At 49.3% G+C, this 25,936-nt stretch overlaps 1 protein-coding gene across 2 annotated transcripts; it reads right to left on the reverse strand.

Moving 5' to 3' along the window:
* On the reverse strand, window positions 1-25,467 carry DENND6B (DENN domain containing 6B). Of its 2 annotated transcripts, none has more exons than XM_075081809.1 (20): window positions 25,262-25,467; window positions 18,313-18,351; window positions 18,189-18,231; window positions 16,717-16,829; window positions 14,944-15,024; window positions 13,059-13,164; window positions 12,430-12,509; window positions 12,105-12,167; window positions 11,246-11,301; window positions 10,539-10,661; window positions 10,040-10,135; window positions 9,848-9,942; window positions 9,213-9,278; window positions 8,460-8,524; window positions 7,941-8,030; window positions 6,419-6,472; window positions 5,944-6,053; window positions 3,771-3,873; window positions 2,243-2,317; window positions 1-1,908 (listed from the first exon to the last, which is right to left on the reverse strand). In XM_075081809.1, the coding sequence occupies exons 1-20, from the start codon at window positions 25,406-25,408 to the stop codon at window positions 1,786-1,788; spliced, it is 1,728 nt and encodes a 575-aa protein (XP_074937910.1). In that variant the 5' UTR covers window positions 25,409-25,467; the 3' UTR covers window positions 1-1,785. The 2 variants fall into 2 exon arrangements, with proteins under 2 accessions (XP_074937910.1, XP_074937911.1); XM_075081810.1 differs by lacking the exon at window positions 25,262-25,467 and adding an exon at window positions 18,907-19,852.
* Window positions 25,468-25,936: the final 469 nt, after the last annotated feature.

The following is a 25,936-nucleotide window of genomic DNA, read 5'->3' on the forward strand; positions in this document are numbered from 1 at the left end:
AGGAGACAACTTGGCTTAAATTTTTTTTTAAACTAATATTTTCTACTATACATTAGGGCTTCGGTCCACCACAGTCACTGCAGAGCTATTGCACGGACGCACACACAAACTCTATATACAGAATATACACTGTACAGGCGGGGCTGCCACTAAGGAGCGTACAGAATTTGGTACCATGGGGAGGCATGGCCGTGTCTCCTCGCTTGGCCGCTTCCAGGCTGGAGGCGGCGGGAAGCCGAGCAGCCTCCCGCTGTCCCTGCACTGTCCGTGCCTGGCGCTGGAGGGGAAAATGCAGGAAGGGTTCAGCCACCTCTGAAACCCGCTGGCATCCCCCAGCCCCGAGGCAGTGCAGCAACGGGCAGAGGCTGCTGGTGAAAGAGCACAGCTTCCACTCCAGGAGCACCGGGCACTGCCGAGAGCTTTGCGCAGGGCTCGGCTGAAATGCCGAACTCTCCTGCCACGGTTCTTACAGAACCGGAGCGCATCAGGCTGCCAGACCCATACTAAAACTCACTCTTAAGGCAAACATTCAGGCCCTGGCCAGACTGGCAGATGGTGAAATGCAGTTACAGTAGCAGCAATCAACGCTGGGGTTACAGTAAATCCATTTCCGAGGCAGCGGGCAGAAAGACAGCTCTCTCGGGCAGGGGCAACTGCCTCCGAGGCTGGTAGAAAACCCTAAGACTTTCCTGCATTCAGCCCAGAAGCGTGTGTCTCTTCCCCAAAAGGTGAACGGGAGCAGAATGACCGAGCTGGAAGCTGGGTTGTGGTAAGAACAAGCTGCGGTGAGAGCTGGAGAGGTCGCTCCCCACCGATCCCCGCACAGGGCGAGCACGCACCTCTCGCAGCGGGGCCCACGCGAGGGCCGCTCTGTGACCCCCCCACCTGGCATGGCTGACACAGGCTGTAAAAACCAGATTCTCCAACAGGTTTTATCGGTGAGTGGGCTGACGACATTAGATATCTCATTGCCCAAGGCAGAGCTCCAGCTGTCTTGTATGTTATTAGAGCACACAAACTTGATTTTTCAAGCAGAATAAATTACATTTGGAGGCCAGCTCCTCTCTGTGGAGCTCCGGTAGCTATTCCCATCCACACAGCACCCAGCCGTGACCTCTGGAGCTCTGTTCCTTGCAGATGCACCAGCCCCTTCTTCTCTGTCTCTGTCTTGGGACAAAAACAACAGCATTCCATGTCCAGCAATTCATCCTCCCCCTCCCATCACAGCTGAAGCTCTTGCCAGCATGAGTCAGGCTGCTGAATGGGCAGTGACAATTTTTTCACATCATTTACATGTGGGGGACTAGCATGTCTCCCATTATCCTCAGGAGCTGTCCTGAAAAGAACTCCCCCCTACAAGGCTGGTCCCGCTTCTTCCAGGCAGGATGATGGTGTTGAAATTTTGGGAGCCCGAGCACTAGACAAAGATGGGTGTGTATATATGGGCAACACACGTTTTGCACAGCCTATCGCATGCTGCTGGAAGCCTGGCTGTCACTTTCTGACCTACAAACAGCCACACAGGGAACAGTCTCTCATTTACAGTCCCCTAATCCAGCTCCTCAAAGCAGGGCTAGACAGAGAATAGCGCGCGCGGTTCCCCCTTTCTGCTATAGTTGTGACCCACATGCTCACATGCTCAGGATCACACATGGTTGTGAGCAAGGTCCAGATCAGGTCATGCTGGCTGGATCAGGGAAGAAGTTTCCTTTCCGAACGCAACCGCAGCTGCCCACAGCAGGGTGGGAGGGCCCTTCCTTCTCCAACAGAGTCCCTGCACCGTGCTCAGTGGTGGTGCAGCACGGTCTGGAGATCCTCCGGCAAGGAGCCAATGATGGTCTCAATGTACAGGCCCACCCGCTGCAGAGTTTCCTCCTTCACAGGGAGGTGCTGGCACCTGGCTTTCACCTGCACGGAGCGAGAGGAGAGAAACAGGGGAATTGTGTAACAGCTTCGAAGTTCCTCTTTCTGCTTCGCCGTTGACTGAGCGAACTTTGCGTTATATCTTTAGTTCAGGGTACGAGACAACAGGCAGGAAACTGTCACCTGAACCTCAGGGAGATGAAAAGAGTCAGAACTTTGACTCCTCTTCTACATGAACACTAGAGTTTCACAACTGTCCTGTTTGCCAGCTTTTCAAATCAGGGAGCGGGAACACAGTTTTCTAAGCAATAAGTGTCCCTGGTCTCTCCCTGCCACAGACAGAAAGGGGTGGGTGCAGGAAGAAGGGAGGAAAACTTACCAGCTTCTCACGAAGTTTTAGCACCAGGTCTACAATCTCCACCTCAGACTTGTCCTTCATCCAGGCCACAATGTTCTAAAGAGAAAGAACAGCTTTCTTCAGGGACATTTCTTCTTTACAGAAGCTTTTCTCAAAGAGATACCCCTAAGCAAAGCCTGAAGTAAAAGCGGGGAGATTTCTCATCCTCTTTCACAACCCTGGTTGCAGCACTTAAGCCTAAATGAGCAAGACAGAGCTCTCCCCACTCTTTTGACCATGACAGCATCAAGCTCTTGCCTGCAAGAGAAGAATTAAGGAAAGATGCAGTAATACGCAGGCAGTGCCGGGCTCCCCTCCTCCAGCCAGCACCGCGAATCTGGTGCTGTGCTTGGAGTTTAAATCTATTTGCCAGAGTCAGGCCTGTTAATAAAGGAGACAGCTTTGGCATTGCCCATACGATGCTCGAGGACCTGCACTGCTGAGCAGTGGAGCAAGCAGCACTGGTGTGGCCAGCAGGAGCCGGGCAGGGATGGGGCCCCTGTGCTCGGCACTGGCGAGGCCCCACCTCGAATTCTGGGCTCAGGTTTGGGCCCCTCGGGACAAGAAGGCCCTTGAGGGGCTGGAGCGTGTCCAGAGAAGGGCAGCGGGGCTGGGGCAGGGTCTGGAGCACAAGTGTGCTGGGGGGTGGCTGAGGGGGCTGGGGGGGTTTAGCCGGGAGAAGGGGAGGCTGAGGGGAGCCCTTCTCGCTCTCTGCAGCTGCCTGAGAGGGGCTGGAGTGAGGGGGGGGCTGGTCTCTGCTCCCAAGTCACCAGTGAGGGGACGAGAGGAAACGGCCTCAAGCTGCGTCAGGGGAGGGTTAGGTTGGAGATGAGGGAAAATGTCTTCCCTGCCGGAGTGGTCAGGCCCTGGCACAGGCTGCCCAGAGAGGTGGGGGAGTCACCAGCCCTGGGGAGGTTTAAAAGGTGTGTAGACGTGGTACTTCAGGGCATGGTTTAGGAGACATGGTAGTGTTGGGCTGACAGTTGGACCTGATGATCCTAGAGGTCTTTTCCAACGTCAATGATTCTATGGTTCTATGATTCTATGATTCTAAGCGCTGCAGCTGAAGATGCAGCTGGGCAGGAAGCCAGAGCTCCTGGGACTACCCCAGCAGCTGCTCAGTTTAAGAAATTGTACCTACAGTCACTACTAAAAATCCTACCTATTTTCATTAGGCATTAAGGAAGCCAGCAGTGGATGATGCTTCCAGTCTGGCACTCTGAAGGGCCCGATGAATGAAGAATAAAGCACCCAGAGCAGGACCTGCATTGGCTAACAAAGCAGGGGAGCTGAGCAGCTTTTGTTCTTATCCCCCACATGCACCGCTACTCCTGTGCACTGGCAGACATGAGGCAGAACTGCGATTCCCAAGGGCACAAAGCACTGTCCCCCATCCATCAGTGCAGGATCAAGATGTGTCAATAGCGTCCAAGGTAGCTGTGCCCTGATCTCCCAGGTTTCAGGCCTGAGAAGTCTGGTGTTGGTTTTAATAGCTGTAGCTGGAACATACCGCTTCACAGATTGCCTCCAAATGAAGGGCCTCCAGCTTCTGGGTCATTTCCTTGTGCCTCTGACGGTACCAGCCATCAAAATTGGGAGACTTGAAGAAACGCCTGCAGAAGGAGAGGCGACATTGAGAAGGGGGCAGAGGGGGATCCAGAGAAGCACGCGGGCTCCTCCGCACCGAGATTGCCCTTCCCACTGCAGCAGACACGGATGTGCCAGGAAAAGACATTCTGATTCACAGTGTCATTAGGGATGGCAACCGGTTATGAGCTAATACGCCCTTTTCGTACCTTGTCTACTCCAGAGGCTTCTCTTCTGTCAGGCGTTCACACAATACAGCTGAGCAGCTTGAGCAGCTTGTCACCCACGAGGAGGGCAATGCTGCCAGTCTCACACCTCCCCCTGCAGCAGCGCGAGCCCAGCCAATGCAAGAAGTGGTGCTCTTTGCCCTTCTGCAGCCTTACTTGGCCCACTCCGCCTTTGCAGAGAGGATAGCTGGGATGCTTCAACATGGGAAGAAGCTCACATTCCTCTGCAGTACCTTGCTTAATTCCTCTCCTTTCCTGATGTTTAAAGCTTTCAACTGTTTGCTAGCACAGACCTAAGTCCCATATAAGTGGTGATTTACACCTCTTCTGCATAAACAAGGTATCATCCAGGCTACCTCAAAGGATGCGTAATTTACACCTTTCCAGTGCGGTACGGTCATAAACTGCAGGTTTTACTGAGCTGCGCAGGAAAACGAACAGGGGGCAGCACAATACCTGTTTTTATCTCAGAGTGTTAAGGAACTTTAGATCAAATTCAAAATGGGATCGAAAAGCCACTAACTGAAAGACCAGGGTTGTGGCAGCAAGGTTAAAAAAAAGGTGAGAAAGTTTAAGATGCCGTATAGTGCTGAGTAACAGCCACTTCAGCAGCACGTTCCTTGCAGCTCTGTAACAGCGGGGATACCTCAGATGCTGTATTTCAGCATTTTCCTCTATCGAGAGGGGCCCACTTAGTATCTCTCCAGGCTACTTCCTCAGGCTACCTGCAGAGAGCACTTCACCAGCAGAACTCAGCGGATGTTTGTACAGTTTCTGCAACTTCAAGGAGTCTTGCTCTCTCCCCAGCACAGTGGAGCCCTAAACCCAGCAAAGAGCTCAAGATGGCACTGTGATACAGACTGACTTATGTTTTAATCAAGGGTTTGACTTAGGAACACAAGAAATAGTTCATGCATGAAATCTCACAGAGTTAAGAACTCTGGAAACTTCTGCACATACATCAGCTGCCTGCAAACCTCAACCAATTTACTGAAACAGCTTGTTGTCTGTTACTATTTCTCAAAATACTAGATATCAAAAATTAGATCTTGCTGTCTGCTGCACCCACGCCATACGGAACGGAACTGCTCATTTTCTGCTGAATACTTTAAAGCACAAAACGGTACAAACTTTATCACACCAACAAAACGTACTAATCCATGACCACTGTCTCTGCTCACTTTCTCTCCTCCATATGCATACATGTCCCATTTTCCTTCCCTCTGGGTGTCCGATTTCGGGATTTTTCCTACTCATATTGTGATAAGTGTCTTCTCCACCCCAGTTATAACTATCCTTTACGAAAACTGCGGATGATCTCTCCAGCACGCTCTCTTGAAGTCTACCCTGAAGGAACTACACCCTTCCATGTCCTAAGAGGATCACCACCGTGCAGTACAAATGAGATGGCCGTTGTCCCGAGCACCATCCAAACGCATAAAACCACTACCGGACGAAGACCTACAAGCCTTTATACGCCGCCTGCCCAGGACCAGACACTTCAAAAAGAAAGATTCCCTGGAGGACAATAAATGACTGATAGCTCATAAAGAGCTGATGTCAGAGTCCCCTTCTTCCCCAGCAGTGAGGACTTAGTTTAAGTTCCTGAAGGTGGAGAACTGACAGCTTCTAAGCCCAACTGTATCTACTCATTTAAGAGACTACATAAAACCCAGGACTGATTCTGCCCTGCATTTTCTCTTCCTGACCATTATTAGTTAATCAATTCTTCACAGGCATGAGCTTCTCAGGTGGCCAGTCTCTGTCCTGAAACTCCCTTTCGCTCCCAATACTAATTCAGGACTTGATGTTCATTCTAACCCGCACCAGCTGCTAAGGGGATAAGGCACGTAATTACCAAAATCTTACCTGTAGAGGCCTAACCAGTCACCCTTAAGTACACAGGTCAGCTGGGGACCAGCATGCTCGAGGGTCTTCATGAAATCTTCCTGACGGAAAGGACGAATCTGTGGAGGATTCTGCACAACAGAAAGACCGTATTACATGGCACCCGAAAGGAACCAGGGGAAAATGAGGTCTGTATTTACAGTGGAAAAGGCTGCACATGGCAGATGCAATAACGATGGGAACAAAAAAAGTATGAACATCTCAACCAGCCTTGCTAGCAAAATTCAAATTAAATTCACAATAGCTGAGCTTACTGCAAAACAGGAAGCATCTGTACCAATGTTTGTTTCAACTTTTTTTTAAAGGACTAATAACCCTCTTCCTTCAGTGAGGGAAGTTCACACAGGGTATCAGAGTACATGATCAGCATATGGCATAACTATTCCCAATCCCCGCAGTCAAAGGAAAGCAGAAGCGACTGGAAAACTGAACATACCTTCCATGGAGTAATGGCCCTCTGCAGAGGCATCAGACTTGCAATATAATGCTCCTAAGAAGAAATAAAAAATAAAATAAAATAAAGTTACAACAGTCGAGAGGCCTCTTGTGTGGTCAGTGGGTGTGACGGTCTCCACTGCATCACATGCACAACCAACAGCCTCCTACTCTCCCTGGGGTTTTTTTCCTTCACAGTTGCACTTTACACGAGCCGAAGTGTCCCAGCTTGTTTCCCACCGCGGGCTAGGTTACAAAAGGATGCTAAAAGAATCCTAAGCATGCCATGTGAGAAAAGGTCAGGTGGGAAGAAGTTGGCAGGAGGGACTAGAATCTGAGAAGATGCTCTGCCCTCCCACGTGCTACCTCCCAAGGTGACGTAGAGAAGAAAGTGGAGGAGCCACATTTGGCCAACTGGATGGTCACCAAAAAAGCACCAGCAGCGTTCTAGTGGGACTACACAGGGAAGGCCTTGAAAGAAAGCATTTGCTACCATCTCTCTACTCAGCACTTGTCAGGCCACACCTGGAGTCCTGTGTGCAGTTCTGGTCCCCGCTGTACAAAAAGGCTGTGGCCAGGCTGGAAGGGGTCCAGAGAGGGGCCACCAAGATGATCAAAGGACTGGGAAACTGCCATACGAGGATGGGCTGGGAGAGCTGGGTTTGTTCAGCCTTGAGAAAAGGAGGGTCAGAGGGGATCTCATCACCGTGTACCAGCACTTAAGGGGCAGCTACAGAGAAGATGGAGACTCCCTTTTCACACGGAGTCCCATGGAGAGGACAAGGGCGATGGACACAAGTTGCTCTTGGGGAGATTCCAGTTGGACACGAGAGGGAAATTTTTCACAGTGAGGACAGTCACCACTGGAATAATCTCCCCAGGGAGGTGGTTGACTCGGCCACATTGGACACCTTCAAGAGTCGCCTGGACAGGGTGCTGGGCCATCTTGTCTAGACTGTGCTCTTCCCAGAAAGGTTGGGCTAGATGATCCCTGAGGTCCCTTCCAGCCTGGGATTCTGGGATTCTGTGATCTGCCTTAGGGTGGTGATCACCACGTGGACAGGCCTCTCAAGCTCTGGAGCAAAGCTTCCCAAAGCCAGAGGGGAGGGTTTCACACAGGCACCAGGTTTGACTCCAGTGTTAGCGGGGAGGAGGAATGTTTTGGGCTCCCAACCCTTCCCTATATATCTGCTTTGACTACCTGTTGAAAAGAGCAAAGAGTTGGCATCATAATCAACTAACATCGAACCTTGCAGGAGACAAACAATGTTCTGTCTTTACACACAGTGTGCTGAATATCCAACCGGCAGACTTTCACGCTAATTACTGAAATTTGCGTTCAAGAGACATTTAATTCCTTTCCATGGAGTAAGACATCTCTACAGAGTGCCACATCCTGAATCTATTACAGGTGCTCAGCTACAAGCGAATAAAAGAGGGCAAGCGCAAACTTGTCACTCAAGCATCTGCTATTCACCTCCCCTCACCTTTACACCGCTCTGACAAGTCTCTGCTCAACTCACCAGGGGAATAATGAAACTCTGGGTGAGCTCCAGGAGGTGACGCCTCAAAAGGGCACTTTGGACTTCAGACGGGCGTTTCCGCTGAATCCCCTGCAAGCACAAGCAGCGCGTTCACAACGGCGCTATTCTCTATTGTGCAGGCGGATGCAGAATCTGCAAACTCCGCAGCTGTAAGCAACCGGTCCAGAGCAGTCTGGAAAACCGTCCAGAACACGTATTCCGCTCTCCAGTTAAACACATCCCTCGCATTTCACTACGTAGAACCTGTTTTTTCCAGACTCTTTTTCTAATAACAATTGTGCTCACTTAGGTTATCATTAGTGCCAGTATTTAATCCGTAATATTCAGTGAAAAGTCTTAAAACTGGCACGATAAACATGTCCAAGTGTACTTGACTAAATAGTTACACACTGTAAAAACCCTGTTCCTTTTGGCGAGTTTTGTCTGTTAAAACCAAGCTGTCAGCACGGTTTTCCCATAATGACATACAGGATGTAGGATAGAGTTGAAACTGCTTACCTTTAGTAATCTTTTTATCAGGGTTTTGTCTTTGTGAAGAAATGTTTTATAAGAAGTATAGATTCCTAGATTGAAAATTTAAAAAGCAAAACAAAACCAGAAAAAACCAGAAGTTAAAAACAAAACTTTGCCCACATACCTAGAGGAGGCTTTAGATTATATATTATTATATAGTGCAGGGATCACAGAACTGAAATTCCTAGCGTCAACCCTGGCAGCTCTGTGTGTGTCCAATTACAAAAATGATAAAAAATAATTACAAAAATTATGGCATTGCTAACGCAGCAGGATCAAAGGACCCTGAACTACCTCAAGGACCTTCTTATGCCGAGCTTATGGTGAGATAACTTGTGGGAGTCAGCTTACGGCTAGGCCTGAGCTGAACAGTTAGTTAAGTGACAGACAGCTGTGTCTAGGTAAGCAAGTTCCTTTGACTTCCACTGCACCTAAAAAGCAGATATGGTATACAAAATTACTTCAGGAAAACCAGAAGTTCTCCCAACACTAAAATAATGTGTTCGCTTGGCTTTTTCAATCTCAGAATGAAGATGTACATTTTTTCTGTGTTAGATGGGGGACGCCACTACCGAGAACTGTGGAGCACGTTGAGCATGAGAAGATGATAACAGCAAAGTGTCCATTTGTTGAGCTACAAAGAATAACGTATGCAAGGTTCATGTGCCTGCAAAGCCTGCAAAACCCCCCACATGGAAGGGTAAATAAAATTAAATGACGCCTGACAAAAGGACTTGCCTGGTTTTGTGTCTAGAGTTTTCAGTTTAGCCAGCTTCTTCACCTTAACTTGCTTGGGCAGGTCTCCTGTGGAAAGACATCAAATGCCTAGCTCAGGCTCTGCATTTACCCGGACAGCCACAGCACGCGCATGAGAGACTTTGCCCTCCAGAACATCCAGTCCTACACTTGTACCTCTTAAACCATATCCTCCCTTAACTCCACGCTCGCATAAGCCTTCTACCCGCTGCCCTCCCTGCCAAAATTCTGGGACAGGAACATGTTGAGGAGGCATTGCAAACCCCCCCCACCTCAACCTAGAGGTTTTCTTGGCTTCATGGATCATAATCAGAGCCTCTCTCCACCTCTCTATTCTTCTCTATGCAATTTTCTCTTTCCTGCCCAGGAAGGGCTTCTCCTTTTCTTAATGCTTCAGAAAAAAAAAACACAGCAAGTTATCCTCGCAGCCCTTTGTCTTCACCACTGTTTGCGCTCATCCTGCACATCATCTGAGTCAGATTCCAGGCTTCCCTTTGGCTTCTCAGCTCTCACAGGAATGAAGATGTGTAAAATGACGGCTAGCACCGCAAATGCCAGCTCACTGCTAGCCTCTGACAAGGTCTACCAGCGCAACAGGACTTTGGTTCCACCCTTACCTGACATTCTGAGCTCCCCAACCCGTAGAATGTGTGGCCAGTGCTGGAGAGTTTTGATAAAGAAAGGGTTTGTGACCCCCACAACGATGTTTGGCCTAGAAAGATGGGGAAGGAAGCAGAACAATGCTAACCTCAGGGTTTCCTTCACACAGACAGTGGCAAGTGGGTAGCAAGGGTCTACCGGCTACTTACGGAGCCTGTGTCCTAGTGGTATACTCTTTAAATTCACTGTCGTGGATAGTAAAATAGGGGCGGTAGTCACAGCAGTACCTCAGAGGGGCCAGGCAGCTGTAACCAGAGACAGAACAGTCACGATATAACCTTCACAGAGGAGGACTGTGTGTTTACATGAGGTTTATATCCTAGAGCAGTGTTTTGTCCTGCCAGAGGTAACGCTCTGGAGGGGTTCCAGGTTTTTTTCTTTTTGCTAAAGCAGAGTTCAAAGCCAGGGAGACAAAGCTCCTTGGGGCTACAAACCATCAGGTCTCCCAACACGGGGGATTCACTTTTACTCTTCTCTACCATTGGTGGAATATGAGCCAGACTCTCTTGTTATGCTATTTGTCTTACGTGCTTTCGTAGGCAACCTACCTCTAAAACAACTGACCCGGCAGAAAAGCGGATCCGAAAGAGAAAAATTGTTAGAATTTACCATTACCGTTACCTGTGCCTCAGAAGTTGAAGGCATTACCTGGTAAGTGCCAGAACCATTTCTGAAGAAACTGTAGGGGATGGTGCCATCACAACAATTGGCTCTCCTAGTAATACCAGCTCCCATAGCATCTGGATGTGAATTAGCACTGGCTGGAAACACCTGTTGGTGAAAGGAAGAATGAGGTTAGAAACGCACTTCAGAAAACACCAGACAGTTATGGCATATAAGCCTACCCAGGTGTGCTTCCATCCGGCAATTTGAAATCTAGGGTTGATTTTTAGTGTCCCGCAACCGAACGCCACGTGTCTTTACACGTGCTGTTGCTCAACCACTTTATACGTGTTTAAAGGAAACGCTTTCAGCAATGTCAAGCAACCTGCTGATCATGTTGCTCTCAGTATGTCCGTTCATCTAAGCAAAGTACACGTGGATTACAGCAGATGCACGCCTATTAGAATAGCACCTAGAACGCCGAGAAGTTAGGTTCAGACACACAATGCGTGTGCCTCAGAGCTTAAGCATGTCACCAGCTGAGGCCAGGAAAAGAAACCCTCTCACCAGGATACAGGGGGTTGTGTGAAGGGCAGCGTGCACAAGCTCTGCCAGCCCATATTCTAAATGACGCTCTGCAGAGCAGTGATTTTTGGTTCCTCGTTTGACATCTTCACTATACCTATGATTTAGACACTAGGAGCAGGAAAAGCAGATGGAAAGGAGAGGGTTGCAGGGATGGTGGCTCTCACCTGAAGAGATCCAGTTCGTGAATACTGGGGAGAACCAGTGGGGCTGGTAACAGATTCTAAATGAGGAAGAGGGAAAAAAAAAAATCAAAAAACCCAAAATTGTTAGTAAATTGAAGCATCCTGACTGAAAGGCCGCCTACACTGACCACATCAATCACAAAGTAGCTCCCTCTACAATAAGCATAAAAAGAAGAGAACAAGGTTAACACTTAGGGATACAAGCCAGGAGCAGATTTGGGTTGAGCATTCAAGGTCCAAATGAATTTCCTTTGCTAGAAGAGAGCCAAGAATCCCTTGTTTTCAAGACGTGACAGAATTCCTGTGCCTGCTCCTTTATTTTCTAGAGTTTCCTCTGGTGCAAGGCAGAGCTTGAGACACAGATAGAGACAATAAGGGTTGGTAATATGGGTGCCAAAAGTTGTGTGAGGTATGACATTATTCGAAGGATAGAAAAAGGCAACAAAAAAATCAAAGGAACAAGAATCAAAATCAAAGCTGAACAAAAGCAGTAAAGATGCTCAGAGAGCAAATGCTGCAAAACACCATGGAAGACTGAGGCAGGGTCTCATGGAGACCTACCTATGCATGAGTTCCCAGGAAAGGCAAGGTGAACAAAAACTGTGAGAACAATGCACATACATGACTCGAAGGACACCAGTTCTGTGCAGAGTCCTGTTTTGAAAGGCACAGGCACAACAGCGTGCAGTTTAAAGCAGATGGGTGGTTTAAACCGCATTAATCCCAGGCCAAAGTGGTTTCAAACAGGATAAGGCTGAAAGAGTTCCAGTTCTCCACCCTCCTTCCTTAGTAGTCTAGATTCTGCTCATCACTGGTTGTGTCATGCCACGCTTCATCTCACCTCTTGATTGAACTGCTTCACTGGGCTTGATCCTGGCTTATCCACCCTCGATGGGATTCTCACCTAGATTACAAATAAGGACAGGCAGATTATCCAGGGAGATGGAATCGGTTAGCATGCACACACACTTTGCTTTCTTCCCTAACAACCATCCGCGTGAGAAAGCTTCCTCAATTACCAATTCTAATTGTACAGAGGTTAGGAATAAAGGGAAAGGATCTAGAAGTAAACAGCAATTTCAACATCCAGCAGAGAAGGGAATGCATGTCCCACGTCCCAGTTTGCCTCGGCCTGCTGCTGAGCACGGATCATCAGCAACGAGTACCTGAATGACAACTCCCATCACTGGAAGGTTCAGAGTCTGTCCTGGCACAGGAGGCGGCCACTGATCAATCTCATTGCACACTGCAGGGACACAGGTAACGAAAAAAGTTTAACCTGAAGGTCAGTACAGCCAATGCAGCTGGTCTTGTGAGTTCTGCCAATTTAACTATCGCTCATTCCTAGTTCACGTGTCCCCCTGGCTAGCTGCAAACACACACTATATCAAAGAATTGTGCACTTTAGGTCAGACACCAGACCTACGTCTGCACCACCATTTCCAGCACAGGCCCAGCAGCACTGTACGGTTGATAAATCATGATTAAGTTGAACAGTTCAATAAAGACCTAGTCAGAGATGCAGCATTAGCAGTTTTTCCCTCTCCCTGGGAATACGCTGTATGCAAAACTGACAGCACCATCTATTAAGGTTGTCAGTCGTTTCCCATTAATACATCCTTTACAGGTGTTTATAATTTTGACAAGCCAACCACTTGGATGAAAGTTTTTCCCTGTCACAATTTGTTCCAGAATGAACTAATCTGAACATTTCAGCTGTCTTTCAGGAACCTCCTGCTAAAACCTCTGGAAGATTTCAATATGCAAACCCCTCCTCCTAGACCTGACTGCTCACCTGCCTCCAGGCACGGCTCCAGCTTGTCAAAGTATTCCGGAGCAATCAGCTGCAGCAACGACTGGAACAAGTTCACGTATGGAAGGCGTGACACCAGCACCAACGACTGCAAAAAGGTACATTTAGGAGTCAGAGATCCCCTGGCGTGATCATTTCTAGCACTGCATATACTTACTGCATATACACTTACTAGAGGGCTATGCTTAAAAACCAGCATCAAAAGCATGAAAGAGCTCAAAAGCAGCACTTTCACTGGTGGAATTCTTGCTAGCTACCTCGCTGTTGAACCCTCGGGCTTTGGGAGACCCTGGGCATCCACACAGGCAAGGAGCTTTTTGTTTGATGAATAAGCTCAGCTGGCAGCTTCTACCAGGGAGCCACCGCAACTAAGAGGGCTGAGTTTGTGACCTAGCAAAAGATCACCTGGAGGAAAAGCAAAAATAAATTGCCGGTAGGTTCCAAGCCAAGGAGCAGACCACTGAAGCTGAAATTAGGTAGAGAAACAAAATAAAGGAATTCTGGGGAAGAAGAAACAAAATAACTTGAAATAATGCTGATTTGTTTCCAGCAATGCCTTTTTCTGTTGTTTTGGCATCTTTCTAATGCTTCTTTATGAACTGAATCACTATTTTTTTACAGCTTTTCCAACTCACTCCCACTGAGGGTTTTCAGTACTATGCCGGTATGCTCTTCCTCTAATCATTAATGAAGACTTTAATGACGATCCAGTGAAAATTTCTACAACAGTCATTTAAACACCTCCTTTCCAACCCAAAACTCTGCCATTAGAAATAAAAAGACCAGCCAAGCGTGACAGCGTACTCCACTGAGGAATTAACTACTTTTGCAAGTCTACCAAAGAGCGAGCGCATTAGCCTGGTATAAATATCTGTTCAGCAGGTCCCCACGTTGTCCAGTTTCTCCAATCCTGCAACTTTTTGAGTGACCAATCCACTGCTTTAGTGGCGATGAAGAAAATCATTTCTGTTTTAGCACAGCTCTTTAAAAGAAACTCCATGTCACTGCCCAGAGGTGGAGGAGAGAACGCACAGCAGGCCACGTAACTGCTGGGACAGGATGGCGTCGGTGTCTTCCAGCAAGTTACCAGGCCGATCTACTATGAAGCATTGCTCTCTGAAGAGCAGCTGTTCAAAGTTCATTTGTTCGAGAGCAGGCATTTTAGCTTTTGATGTGAAAAGACACTACTGAAAGAGTAATTCCACGGATCCATGGAGAAAAATGGATCTTAGCGTCAAAGCAAAATATTTTCCTTCTCTGGAAGAAGTCGGAAATGTCACTCTTTCAGGCAGTGACTGCAACTACCCGGCCGAATAATACAAAGCATTTTGCAGATTTGTGCTGAAATAAACACGCAGTTGGTGTTATTTTTCCCAGTGTCTGTGTCAAAGGAATTTATGATAAGAGACAAGGTTGGCGAGATACCAGCAGTGTTCACTGCTGCTAGTTAGAAGCAGTCAGCCCAGCAGGAAATCCATTCCCAGACGGCTACTAGGAAGAAGAAAGATTAAAGCAATTATAAGAGCAGGGCTAAGGTATAACTAGCACAGGCTGCAGTAACGAAGTGTGTCCTCTCACTGCCTGTGACACTAGAGTACATACTGAAGCAAATGTTCGAGCACTTCAGGATCTCATGATTCAGACAGCAGGTCACTGCTCATGTGATATACGCACCATGGCAACCACATCCAGGTTTGTTTGGAATTACACTCTCCACATATTCCTGGTCTCCGTGACCTTTGCTGTTTCCTGCAGAAACACCGTGGGTGTCACGTAGGAAGCGGTGCTATTTTACAGCTATGGATAGGTGCCTTTTTACAGCTATGTACCAGTTGAGAGTAGCAAGCTATCTGGTTTCAGTACTCACCTTCTGAAAATAACCTCTCTTCATCGAGCTGTCCTTGACTTGCCTGAAGTACACATAACCGAAGTAATGAGCTGACTCCCGCTGCAAGAGAGACCAACGATGCTGTTACTGAGAAACCGACTACCGCTAGCACCAAACTCCCTCCAGCCGCTGGCCAAACACCACACCTCGCCCCGGCTGTGACCCAGCTACAGCACTCCCTCCTGTTGACCAAAGCTACCCATGCTCAGCTATCTGGGAGAGTTCACCACACGGGAATATAGAGATTCAAACAACTAAATTCACAAAAAATTCCAACCTCCAGGTAGCACCTTTCACTGGCCCCTTTCTGCAGCACCTTCAGGGCCATCATCTACTGGGTTAATTGAGGTTTCCACTAATGTGATGAGCTGAGCCAACCCACTGAGCTCGCCCTGGCGCGCCGCGCTGCCACCGATGTGCTCTGACTGTCAGTTTTCTCTGCCAGCTAGAAGATCACGTATTGTTGAGGAAGGAATACATCATCACATCATCTTCTGGGAGGAGGAAATGTCCTCCACCATACTGTTGCGTTCCCCTTTAGTCAGGCATTTAAGGCAGCACCAGCCAGACTTTGCTCAGGATGAAGCACAAAGCTGAATGATGCTTCCTTCGTAGCAGCCATGAAAACCAATAGGTTTAATATAAATCTCCAGCGATCATTTAAAACACGCTGTACCTTCTAAGTTCCCACTGACGTCACGGAGGAAGGACAGGTATCAGTGCCGAACACAAAGACCATCCTTAATATAATTTTTTTGAAGCCCCACAGGCCCCGTGGTTTAAGTCACCTTTCTCTTCCCAAGTATTATTTTATATATATATATATAATGTACAGAATCCAGTACTTTGGCAGTTTTACTTCCCTTATTTCTTTAAAGCCAGGTGAATCTGTGAGTCAGTGTCTGATCGCTACAAAGCAGTAAAGATGCATGCAAGCTGAAAAATCTCTAGACCAGCATTTTTAGGAAAAGAAATCCTCCTGCTCCCGCTCAGACCAGCAGCCCATCTCTGGATTGCATATCACAAAAACATATCCCAAAAAGATTGCTGAAGTGTTAAAAGGGCACGTGCACAGGAAGCATCATCTCAAAGGAGAAAGCAGATGAGGACAAGTTGATCTGATGGCCATCTGTTCAATTAAAAGAAGCAATAGTGCTCAGCACATCCCTTCTCTGCATGACACGGGCAGACAGGTCACTGATGGAAAAACCACAGCTGAAGACGCTGCTGATATTAGTGCCTGGGTATGGTTAAACCAGCCCGCATGTCGCAAGCCAAAGAGTGGATTTGTGGCATGCCAATTATGCCACGTTTTTACATGCATAGATCCTGCAATAAATGAAAATAACTGTCATCCCCCCAGAAAAGAGGTAAACATTTACCACAGACAAGGATATCCTTGTCTTGCCTCACAGTAACGTGCACAGGCAGCTGTGAACCCGGTTGGATGTCACCTGTGTGCCACCCTGTATCTTTTCGCTGTAGTTAGACATGACCACTGCTCTAATCTGGAGCCCCCCGGTTCAGTTCCATCTCTTAGAGTAGCTGGGATTCTCAACACGGCCCTCTATGACTATTAATGTGGAAGCAAGTCCCTGTGCTGAAAGCTTTCTCCTTTTCTGACTATTCCCATGGCCAGAGAAAATAGGTATTTTACGTAGAGAAAACAAATCAAAAGCGTATTTGGCTTTTAACCCAATCACACTACTTTTTGCTTAGCAGGTGTAAGTAGTGCGCTGAAACACAACCGACCTGCAGTGTTAGGGGTGCTTCTCTATTGTACTCGCCATCGTCCTCGTAATGAGTCGTCCTCTGTCCCCCAGACTGACGAAGGCGGAAGCTAAATTGAGTATCCCCCAGGCCACCTGAGACAGAGAAGATCACAAACACTCAGGAAGAAGTAACAGTAAAGAGAAAGCTGGAGACTGCTTAAATCAGAAATGCTGACAGGAACAGGGATGCTGATTTACAAGGAACTCCAAAACCAAAAATGGAGAGCAACAGCATAGAGAAACCCCCAAAACCCAGTGCAAGACAGGAAGAACACACAGCTGAATAAAAGAACTGGTATCATTAAGCTAAACCTTGCCAGGTCATTGCTGGGAAACTTAGGGACATCAGCCAGTATCATCTATCCTGAGCAGCTGCAGCCACCGCTTCTTATCCACCGTACTGGAAAACCTACAAACAGCCTTAATGCAAGACCACACAAACACTGATTTTAATGACAGTCCCCTGCACGATAGTTCCAGCAAATGACCTAGAGAAGCGCCAGAGGCGGGCACCTCCCAGGCCACCCTATTCTGCTCACCCTCCCACCACGCACACTTGGTACAGCAGGAAAAAAAGAAGCCTGAAGCCCTCAGGAGGCTTCATCAGTTGGACGGGCAGAAGGAGCAGGGCCGAGTACGTACAAAGAGGCCAGTTTTGAGGAAAGAGTTAAACACGCTAAGCTCACTGAACAAAAACCGCGGCTGAACAGACTAAGGTGCCACAAGGGGGTAAGAGGATGTACTCCCCTCCCGCTGTTTGCAGGGGCTATGCTCCAAAGAAGAGTAAAGACTGTGGTGTATGTTATGAAGCTATTGCTATTAGTAAATAATTTAATAAAAGGGGCATTTAGCCTGAGTGTTCACCAAGTTCTGAGAAACTAGTGAAAGTGCATCCTTAAAAACATTTAAAACTAAACTGGGCGAAGCTATAGGAGACTAACAGTCGGGAACCAGGCTTAAAGAAACAGGCCCTGGGATAAATTAACATGCTAATTTCTTATCGCCACTTTTCTGGGCAATAAGCTTTGGGAATACTTCTGCTGTGAAAGCATCCTCTCCCCAGCTATTTCTCCTCACTGAGCACTTCCCTCACAAACACCGAAATGCTGACAGCCGACAGCTGCAAACCTCGAGGAACCTGCCCTTCGTGACTTTTTTTTTATATTTTATTGGCATGGGTGAAGCATGAGTGTGCAAAGCTTATCAAGAAATTGTCCTGTCACCCACTAGATCGCAGATTCTACATCCAGAGAGCAATCAAAATGACAAGAAGCCTCTTTGTTCAGACCTCAGGGCTGGGTGCTCCTTGGCGTCACAGTTCTAGAAGATACAGCCCACCGGTCTCTGCTGCATTAGAGGCAATGACTCACTCTTTCCATCATGAACCCATCACTTCATAACGGCAACGAAGCATCCCGCAGGCTGCAGGCAAGGCCAGCAGATGCTACCTACCTGAGTAGGAGTCAGGGAAGGACAAGTAGCAGATGCTAGTTTTCTGCAACAAAAACAAACGCACAGTAAGACGACCTCCGTCACCCCTGCTCTTTAAAACCAGGGAAAAAAAATTAGTTATTACCTCTTTCTCTGTTAGTCTGAAGTCATACGGATACACCAACTGCAAAAGAGACAAGAGTCAGTAAGTCAATCACCCTGTGCCCCCCGTGACTTCTACATAGGTCTGTAAACCATACAAGAAGTGCCTTATTTCTCCCCAAGTAACATACCCTACAAGAAGGAACATCTCCCCATTTAAAATCTGACTGTCAATAGCACGGAACTTGTCGCAGAATCTGTATTTATTCTAGTGGATTTGGAGACAGACCCAATGGCTTACATTTTACTTGGATTTTACCTTGAGAGTCGATAGCCCCAGCACCCCGTTGGTAACTTCTCTGCACGGACTACTGATGTGCAAACAGCTGCTTTCTCTAAAGCAGGCTGGAGAGGACTATTCCAATGCTGCTTGAAATTATGTTGACCTCTGCTTACTGTCCAAGCTCCAAGCCTGGAAAGCACTAATATTCAATTTTGCACCTAAATACAAGATTTAAAATTATGTCCTGTGTAGGAAGTTTTGGACTATTTCTAACTGTTGTTTGGAGGGGGGTCACTTTTTATTTTGATTTTTTAAAATCCTGCTAAAAAGTCACTTACAATTCACTAAACCCACCCAATATTCTGAAGGAGTGAGGAAGGCTGGCGTCCTGAGCTGCTGAGAGGTAAAACCAGATTTCACAGCACTGAAATGAGAAGACAGACAGTCGGGACAGACTAAGAACTGCTTTAAAAACGAAGCTACACGTACATGCGATGAGGTATGGGAAGAAGAGCCACTGGAGGATGGCACAGAGAGCGTTAACAGCCGTGGCTGGGGAAGCAACCTTTGCAGCAGCATTCTGCAAAGATACAGGCAGGGCAAGATTACTGCCCTCAAGGGCAGAGGAAAGGATGCAGCAGTAATCAGGAGTGAGACGATGATAGTCTGGAGAAAGGCTCCAGCTGTACGAAGAGATTATAAAACAATCTATCTACGTACACTAAACACCACAAAGCCCGGGGTTAGACACAGACTTGGGTGTATACCCTAGCCTCTGGGGTGAGAATGCTTATTTAACAGTCCTGAGTGACGACGGGTCAGCTAAAGACGCTCTTCACAGTGACCAAGAAGCAGAAAATGGGAAGCAGGAGGAGTTTGAGAGGATTTGGTTTAGCCTCCCTGATTTGGTCCGTGGTTAGAAAGACAAGCCAAGGTTTATTTTGTGCAGAAAGAGGTGGGTCTGGCACAGGCTTGAGGATTCATGCTTTGTCAGCATACCAGCGACGGCTCGATTGTGTTACACCCAATTTATCATCGGGCATTTCAGATAAGAGGGATCGTCAAGAACTTTAAAGCATCCAGCTAAAGACTCTAGCTTTGCAGCTGAACTATGTAAATGCTGATAACACTCTTCCTGCATTTACTGTAACCCGGTAAAAGAGAACTCAGGGCAAGGCTTCTCAGGTCAGGGCCGAGGGCAGAACCGCAAGCGAGATCCACCAGCAAGATCCACTACAGAAACAATCACACTGAGAAGGGAGAAATGACACAGCTACAGCAATAATGAGTTTCACATGTCGCTGGGCAGAGGACAGAAACCAAAATACTTACAAATCTGTAGAAGTACACAGCTCTTACAGCACTTACTGATCGGGAAATGCAGAAATTGCAGGTGGCTTTAAATAAGTGGGTGAGAAAGAAACTAGCACTGAATGACTTGAAAAACGGAGATCTGCTCGTCAGACTTGTGCAGCTCCCGGGCAGTAACTCTGCTTCAGGTCAGTGTGCGAGTCATCTGGTACTCAAATCAGGAGCTCTCTTCAGTGCTTGACTCTTCTTGCAAGTCTATAAATAGCAAGGGTGGCACCACGCCAGAGTGCTGGCAGTTCACCGAGCTAGCTCGCTTCGCTCTAACAATTCCCCACTGATTCCTTGGCAAGGTCATCTAATCAGCTTCAGAGAGTGAGCCAAATTAACGATTAAAATTTACGCTGATTAGCCTTCGGTTAAAGCTCCGCTGAAAGATGAAAAGCTACAAAAATACGGGAGCAAAATTATCACACACAAGCTACAGCGATGAGGCGGCACATTAAGGCACGACTGGAGAATGACGGCTTTTCAGACGCTGAAGCACGAAGGGATGCATTACGGCTACGCCACGGGAGGAGACGCACTCTGCTCGCTGCATTTCTGCATTAGGCGACTGAATAAATTCTTGTGGTGACTAATTTAATGATCACACACAAACGTTTATTTTGTTAATTCCCATATAATAATGCATAGACCAGGAACAGAGACCGGGACATCTGATGCCGATTCATCAAGAAGCTCAGGAACCTCACAGCATTGTGCTTTCTGCGATGCCTGCTGATGATCTAAACTTGAGTTCAAGAGTCAAGACAGACTTCTAATTCTCCTGCTGCCTTTTCGGGGGGGTCTTTCTGCAAGTAAATCACACCAGAAGTGGATACTGACTGCCCCTTGCTGCTTTGTGGGTCCAAGTTTAATATGAACTAAATGTATGTTTCACTTGGAGATGTGTGCTCAGTGGGTTGGGGGCGGGGGGGGGGGGAAGAAAAGGAAAAAAAAAAGGGGGGAAAAATCAGGCTCAAATGCTTCTGACTGAGCACAGAAGCACCAACAGACCCAAAAATTCAGATCTCATGTTTTTAAAAAATGGGCCTTATCTTCTGCATCTTTGCTTCCCCTTGAGTTTAACAGTCTGACATGTACTTCTGTGTTTGAGGTGGGGGGGAAATCACTAATTATTTACAAGATTAAAACCCCAATCTGAAATAGTAAGAATCCTAGTCACTAGAACTTTACAAAAGCAAAAGGACAGTAAGCCAAAAGGAACTTTTTATTTCTAAAAGTCCCTGGATATCTCAGAAGTGGCCCAAAAGGGCTTAAGTGAAGTCATAACTTGTGAATTAGCCCACTCCCCCATCAATACTGCCTTAACAAGCGTGGAGGTGACACATGTTGTTGAAAACAGATCCTTGCACTAAAGCTTTGCTGTTGATATCGCACGGGTGCCAAGTACTCAGCTGCTGCCATAGCAACACGGAGGACATCCCAGAAAATGACTTCTGGTGACTCTGAAGTAACCCAGCTTCACAAAGTGCCTGTGTTTGGAAAAGCTCGAGGGGGGAGGAGCCAGCGCGGTCGTGAAAAGGGACATTTCAGAACGATGGGGACGAATTCTCAGCGTCTCTATGGCAGCGGCACCAGAGAAGTCGGAGCCCTTGCGGCGTCGGAGCGCGAGGGGCTGCTGGGGAGGGCTGCTCCGGCCGGACGCGGGCTGCTGGCCGAGACGGTCAGCTCGGAAACGTGTCTTCTCTCTCCCAGGTGTTTTTGCCGTCTGTAGTTGACTACTTGAAGAAACGTAAATGGGTGGATGAGTCAGAAATATTAATGATACGTAATTTCTGCATTAACCTGTGTTTTCCTTTGTAGCACCTTTTCTACTGTATATTTGAGTAGCAATAGAGTGGGACTCGCTGAATTTCAGGCCGATGGTATATCTACATCACAAGACAACTGCACAGAACACAAGACACCCAATATTCAGAAACCTGAGCTGAGCCTAAACAAGGACTTGGCTGCGAAGCTGCCGCCACAGAGCCTACCCCACTGCGGGGTAATTTTGCCTTTCTGCTCGGTGTGCTGAAGGGCAGACGACACATGCTAAGCAGGCTTCAGCAACGCGGCTTCTGCGTAGATTTGGGCAGCAAGGGAAGAAAAGAGATGTTTTATCCGGAAAGAATCCTAGACTCAGGAAAAAGTAATCTTCAGGAAAGGATGACAAGGTTTCAGTACAGAAACCCTGGCTGAGACAGGCCTGCTCCCAAAGCAGGAATGCAGGGGACATCCGAAGGTTGGACTAGGGATGTCTGCCTGCATCTCCACACGCTGATTTACAGAGATGATGCAGAACGATGGCGCAACCTCCAGAACGGGAGGCTTCCCTTCCTTCTGACTCACGTTGCTGTGAGCACGTGAGGTAGCGCAAGTTACTCCAAGTATTTGTAGCCTGTTACTCTGTGTAATCCTTGGGTGCGTGACCAGCCTCTGTGCATAAATCACTCTTTAGAGGGATATACGTACATGCACAAAACCACAGAGAGCTCTGTCAAGATCTAATCTCAGTCAGCTACGCTGATCTGGTAATGTCTATGGCAAACTTCCCGTGCAAACTCAGCCAGGACTGAAGTCCCACAGGGCTGGGTGCCACAGACGCATTTTTTTATCCCAGAAGCTTGCAGTCGAGAGCCCAAATCATAAAACTCCTTCCTCTCGGCTGCAGAACTCAACCTGCTTGGAGACAAGCTGCAGGATCTGGACCCAATCTAAAACAACCACGGAACAGATGGAAATAGGGAATAAGCAGGAAGGTAATGACACCACTTGGCTACCGGCAATAGTGACATTTACATTTTTTTGAAATTTTGAAACAATTTTACTTGGAATGCCCCTGTGAGACAGTATCAGCTTGAGCTTTTTTATCTTCCCAACCCCATCAAGAATGGAAGACGGGATCACACAGCTTCTCCTCTGCCTGGCTTCCTTTCTGGGCCTCTTACCCAATGCAGACCTCTGTTCCTCACCTAAAACCCTCGCTCCGAGACAGAAATCACAACAGACAGGCCAAAGGAGCGGTGACACTGAGGTTGTGTCACCACTCAGTCCAGATGCTGAGAAGTTCCTGGTGTCCTTCATCATTTATGCCACGAGAAACATTTTTCCCATCAATACTTATACGGACAAAGGAGGAAAAGGGAGAAAAGGAAGAAAAAGAAGAAAAAACCCATCCTTTCTGGGGATCAGCAAACCATATTAGTGCACACCGTGATCACAAAGTCCCCTCCTTATAATGCCAGACAGCTAATAAAACCAGTAAGAAAGCACCTTTGTAGCTACGTATTAAAACACACCTCTGAAGTATTAAATTGTAAATGCTAATTATTATCCCACTATTCATATCCTTTCCAGGGTATATCAGGTCTGATTTTGCAGGAAAGAGTATAGAGCATGCGAAACTTAGGTCTCCAGCAGGTTTTTTTATTTATTTTCAGGCTTCATGGAAAGAAACATAGTCAAGTATTTAAGAAAAGAGAGCAGCAACAGGCTGATTTGATCTCCACTGCTTTCCATTCCCTTCAGAAGCTTCAGCATGACTTTAAAAATGGAAAGTCTCAATCCTCTGTAAAAGCGTTAACCTCCTTACACAAAGGCAGTGAGGAGGACTTCCCACAATTACAAGACAAATATCAAGGGATTTGAGATAATGCCTCAGGTTCAGCGTAATCCAGAGATATCTGGTCCCCTTATGTTGCATTTTTTTAAAACACCAACCAGCCCTCGCTGTCGGTCACACTACAAGCCTCAGGTAACTAACTCCATTCAAATCCTCTTTCAGAGGCAAACAGCACAATCCGCCAGGGAATAGGGAAAAAACATTCCAACCCTTTCACTCCCAGTTCATCCCCTCTGCCCCGCCAGCGATCCCCACAGGCATATCAGACCTCCTGGGAAGCCTCCGACACCGCAGGTGCTCAGGCTGACAGAGCAGCCTCAGCCCCCTGCTCCACTGTGCCCCTTTATCTCCCCATTGCTCCCCTGCTTCCCACCCAGCTCCTGACTCCTTCCCTATCGCTGCCCTGCGTCATCCACCCCGACCCCTCCTTAGCACCTGCTGACCCCACGCCTCAGACCTGTGCCTTAGGGCAAGATTCATCCCTACCGCTGCTCCCTAACCCCACGCCTTCCTGCCTCCACGGGCTGTCTTCCACAGTCCTTCCTCCCCAGCTGTCTCCCCACCATCCTCCTCCCTTCACAGCCTGCTCCCCCTCCTCGGCAGTCCTGCAGCCCACCACCCACCCCAGTCACCCCACTTCCAAGTCCCCGCAGCCCCTAGACATGCACACCCCAGCACCCCGGGCTGCCCCAGCTCCTCTTGGCCCTGCACACCCAGGCCCTCTCCTGCCCCGAGCATCACTCCTGCCTTGCACATACTGGTGCTGGAGCGTGTCCAGAGAAGGGCAGCGGGGCTGGGGCAGGGTCTGGAGCACAAGTGTGCTGGGGAGCGGCTGAGGGAGCTGGGGGGGTTTAGCCTGGAGAAGGGGAGGCTGAGGGGAGCCCTTGTCGCTCTCTGCAGCTGCCTGAGAGGGGCTGGAGTGAGGGGGGGGTTGGTCTCTGCTCCCAAGTCACCAGTGATGGGACGAGAGGAAACGGCCTCAAGCTGCATCAGGGGAGGGTTAGGTTGGAGATGAGGGAAAATGTCTTCCCTGCCAGAGTGGTCAGGCCCTGGCACAGGCTGCCCAGGGAGGTGGGGGAGTCACCAACCCTGGGGGTCTTCAAAAAATGTGTAGACGCGGCACTTCAGGGCACGGTTTAGGAGACCTGGTGGTGTTGCTGGGTTGGTGGGTGGACTTGATCTTAGAGGTCTTTTCCAACCCTAATGATTCTATACACTGTCCCGCCCCTGCACACAGCCTTAGCCCAGAGGACAGCCCAGCTGCCCCCAGCGCCCCCCCACACCCCACCTCACCCAACCCTACCTGTCTCCAGCACTAATTCTGCCCTGTCTTCCCACACACGGGCCCTTTTCCAGCCCTGCCTGTTCCCCCCCTCGCCACCTTTGCCTGCTCCTTCTCCCCTGACTCCCCATCCCACCCTGCCCGCTCCCAGCCTCCCCTCACCCCAGCTCTGTCCCCCTCACCCCCGTCTCTGCTCTGCCCGCTCTCTCCTCTGCCTGTTCGCTGCCCCACACAGAGCCCCTTCTCCCCCCCAGACCCACGGCCCTTCCCGGGCCCAGATCCCCCGGACCCCCAGCCATGCCTGGGCCCAGATCCCCCCCAGACCCCCAGCCCTGCCCAGGCCCAGATCCCCCCTGGACCCCCAGCCCTTCCCAGGCCCAGATCCCTCCCAGACCCACGCCCCTTCCCGGGCCCGGATCCCCCCACACGGCCCCCGGCCCCGCCCGCACCTCCATAGCCTGGCCCAGCTCTAGGTCGAAGGTGACCACGCAGACACAGTCGAGCCAGGCGGAGAAGCGGGCCCAGGGCAGCGGGGAGGCGGCGGCGGCTGCCCGGGGCCGGCGGGGCCGGGGCTCGGCCCGGCACAGCGCGTCCATGGCAGCGCCCGCTCCGCCGGCCCCGCCCCGGCCCCGCCCTGTCCCCGCCCCTCCGCGCCGCGCCCCCCGGCGGCCCGGAGGTCCTGCACTCACCGCCCCCACCATCGAGACGGCTCCAGCCGCGCAGAGCGGCCCGGGGCCGGGGTGTCATGGCGGGCCGGGCGGGAGGTCTGGACCCCGCGGAGGCCGAAAGCACGGCGGGACGCGGCTGCCGTTAAACCGCCCTCCCCCTGCCCCGCTCCTGCCGCTCCGCCGGGGCCGCGGCTCCCCGAGGTCTCGCCCCGCCGCGCCCCGCTCGCCCCAGGCCGCAGCTGCAGGCCCGAGGCCTGGGTGGGCCCCCCGCCCCTCCTCGGCCGGCAGCGCCGGGGCAGCTGCCCAGCCCGGTGCCCGCGGCGCGGCCCGGCCTGGCGGCGGGCCCAGGCAGGCTGGGGATGGAGCCGGTTGCGGGGGGGGGAGCGCGCTGACCGCCCCCGCATCGCCCGGGGATGCCCGGCAGAGCCCTGCTCGGCACAGGGTGGCCATTATCCA

This window comes from Phalacrocorax aristotelis, chromosome 1, assembly GCF_949628215.1.
Source record: "Phalacrocorax aristotelis chromosome 1, bGulAri2.1, whole genome shotgun sequence".
Taxonomy (NCBI): Eukaryota; Metazoa; Chordata; class Aves; order Suliformes; family Phalacrocoracidae; genus Phalacrocorax; species Phalacrocorax aristotelis.

Coding starts and splice junctions, on each gene's coding strand:
- DENND6B (XM_075081810.1), bottom strand. CDS start 19,131: ATGCTGCTGCAAAGGTTGCTTCCCCAGCCACGGCTGTTAACGCTCTCT. Junction 13,165..14,943: donor AGAGAGGTTATTTTCAGAAG/GTGAGTACTGAA, acceptor ACCTTTTTGCAG/TCGTTGGTGCTGGTGTCACG. Junction 12,510..13,058: donor GGAGCCGTGCCTGGAGGCAG/GTGAGCAGTCAG, acceptor GTGTCCCTGCAG/TGTGCAATGAGATTGATCAG.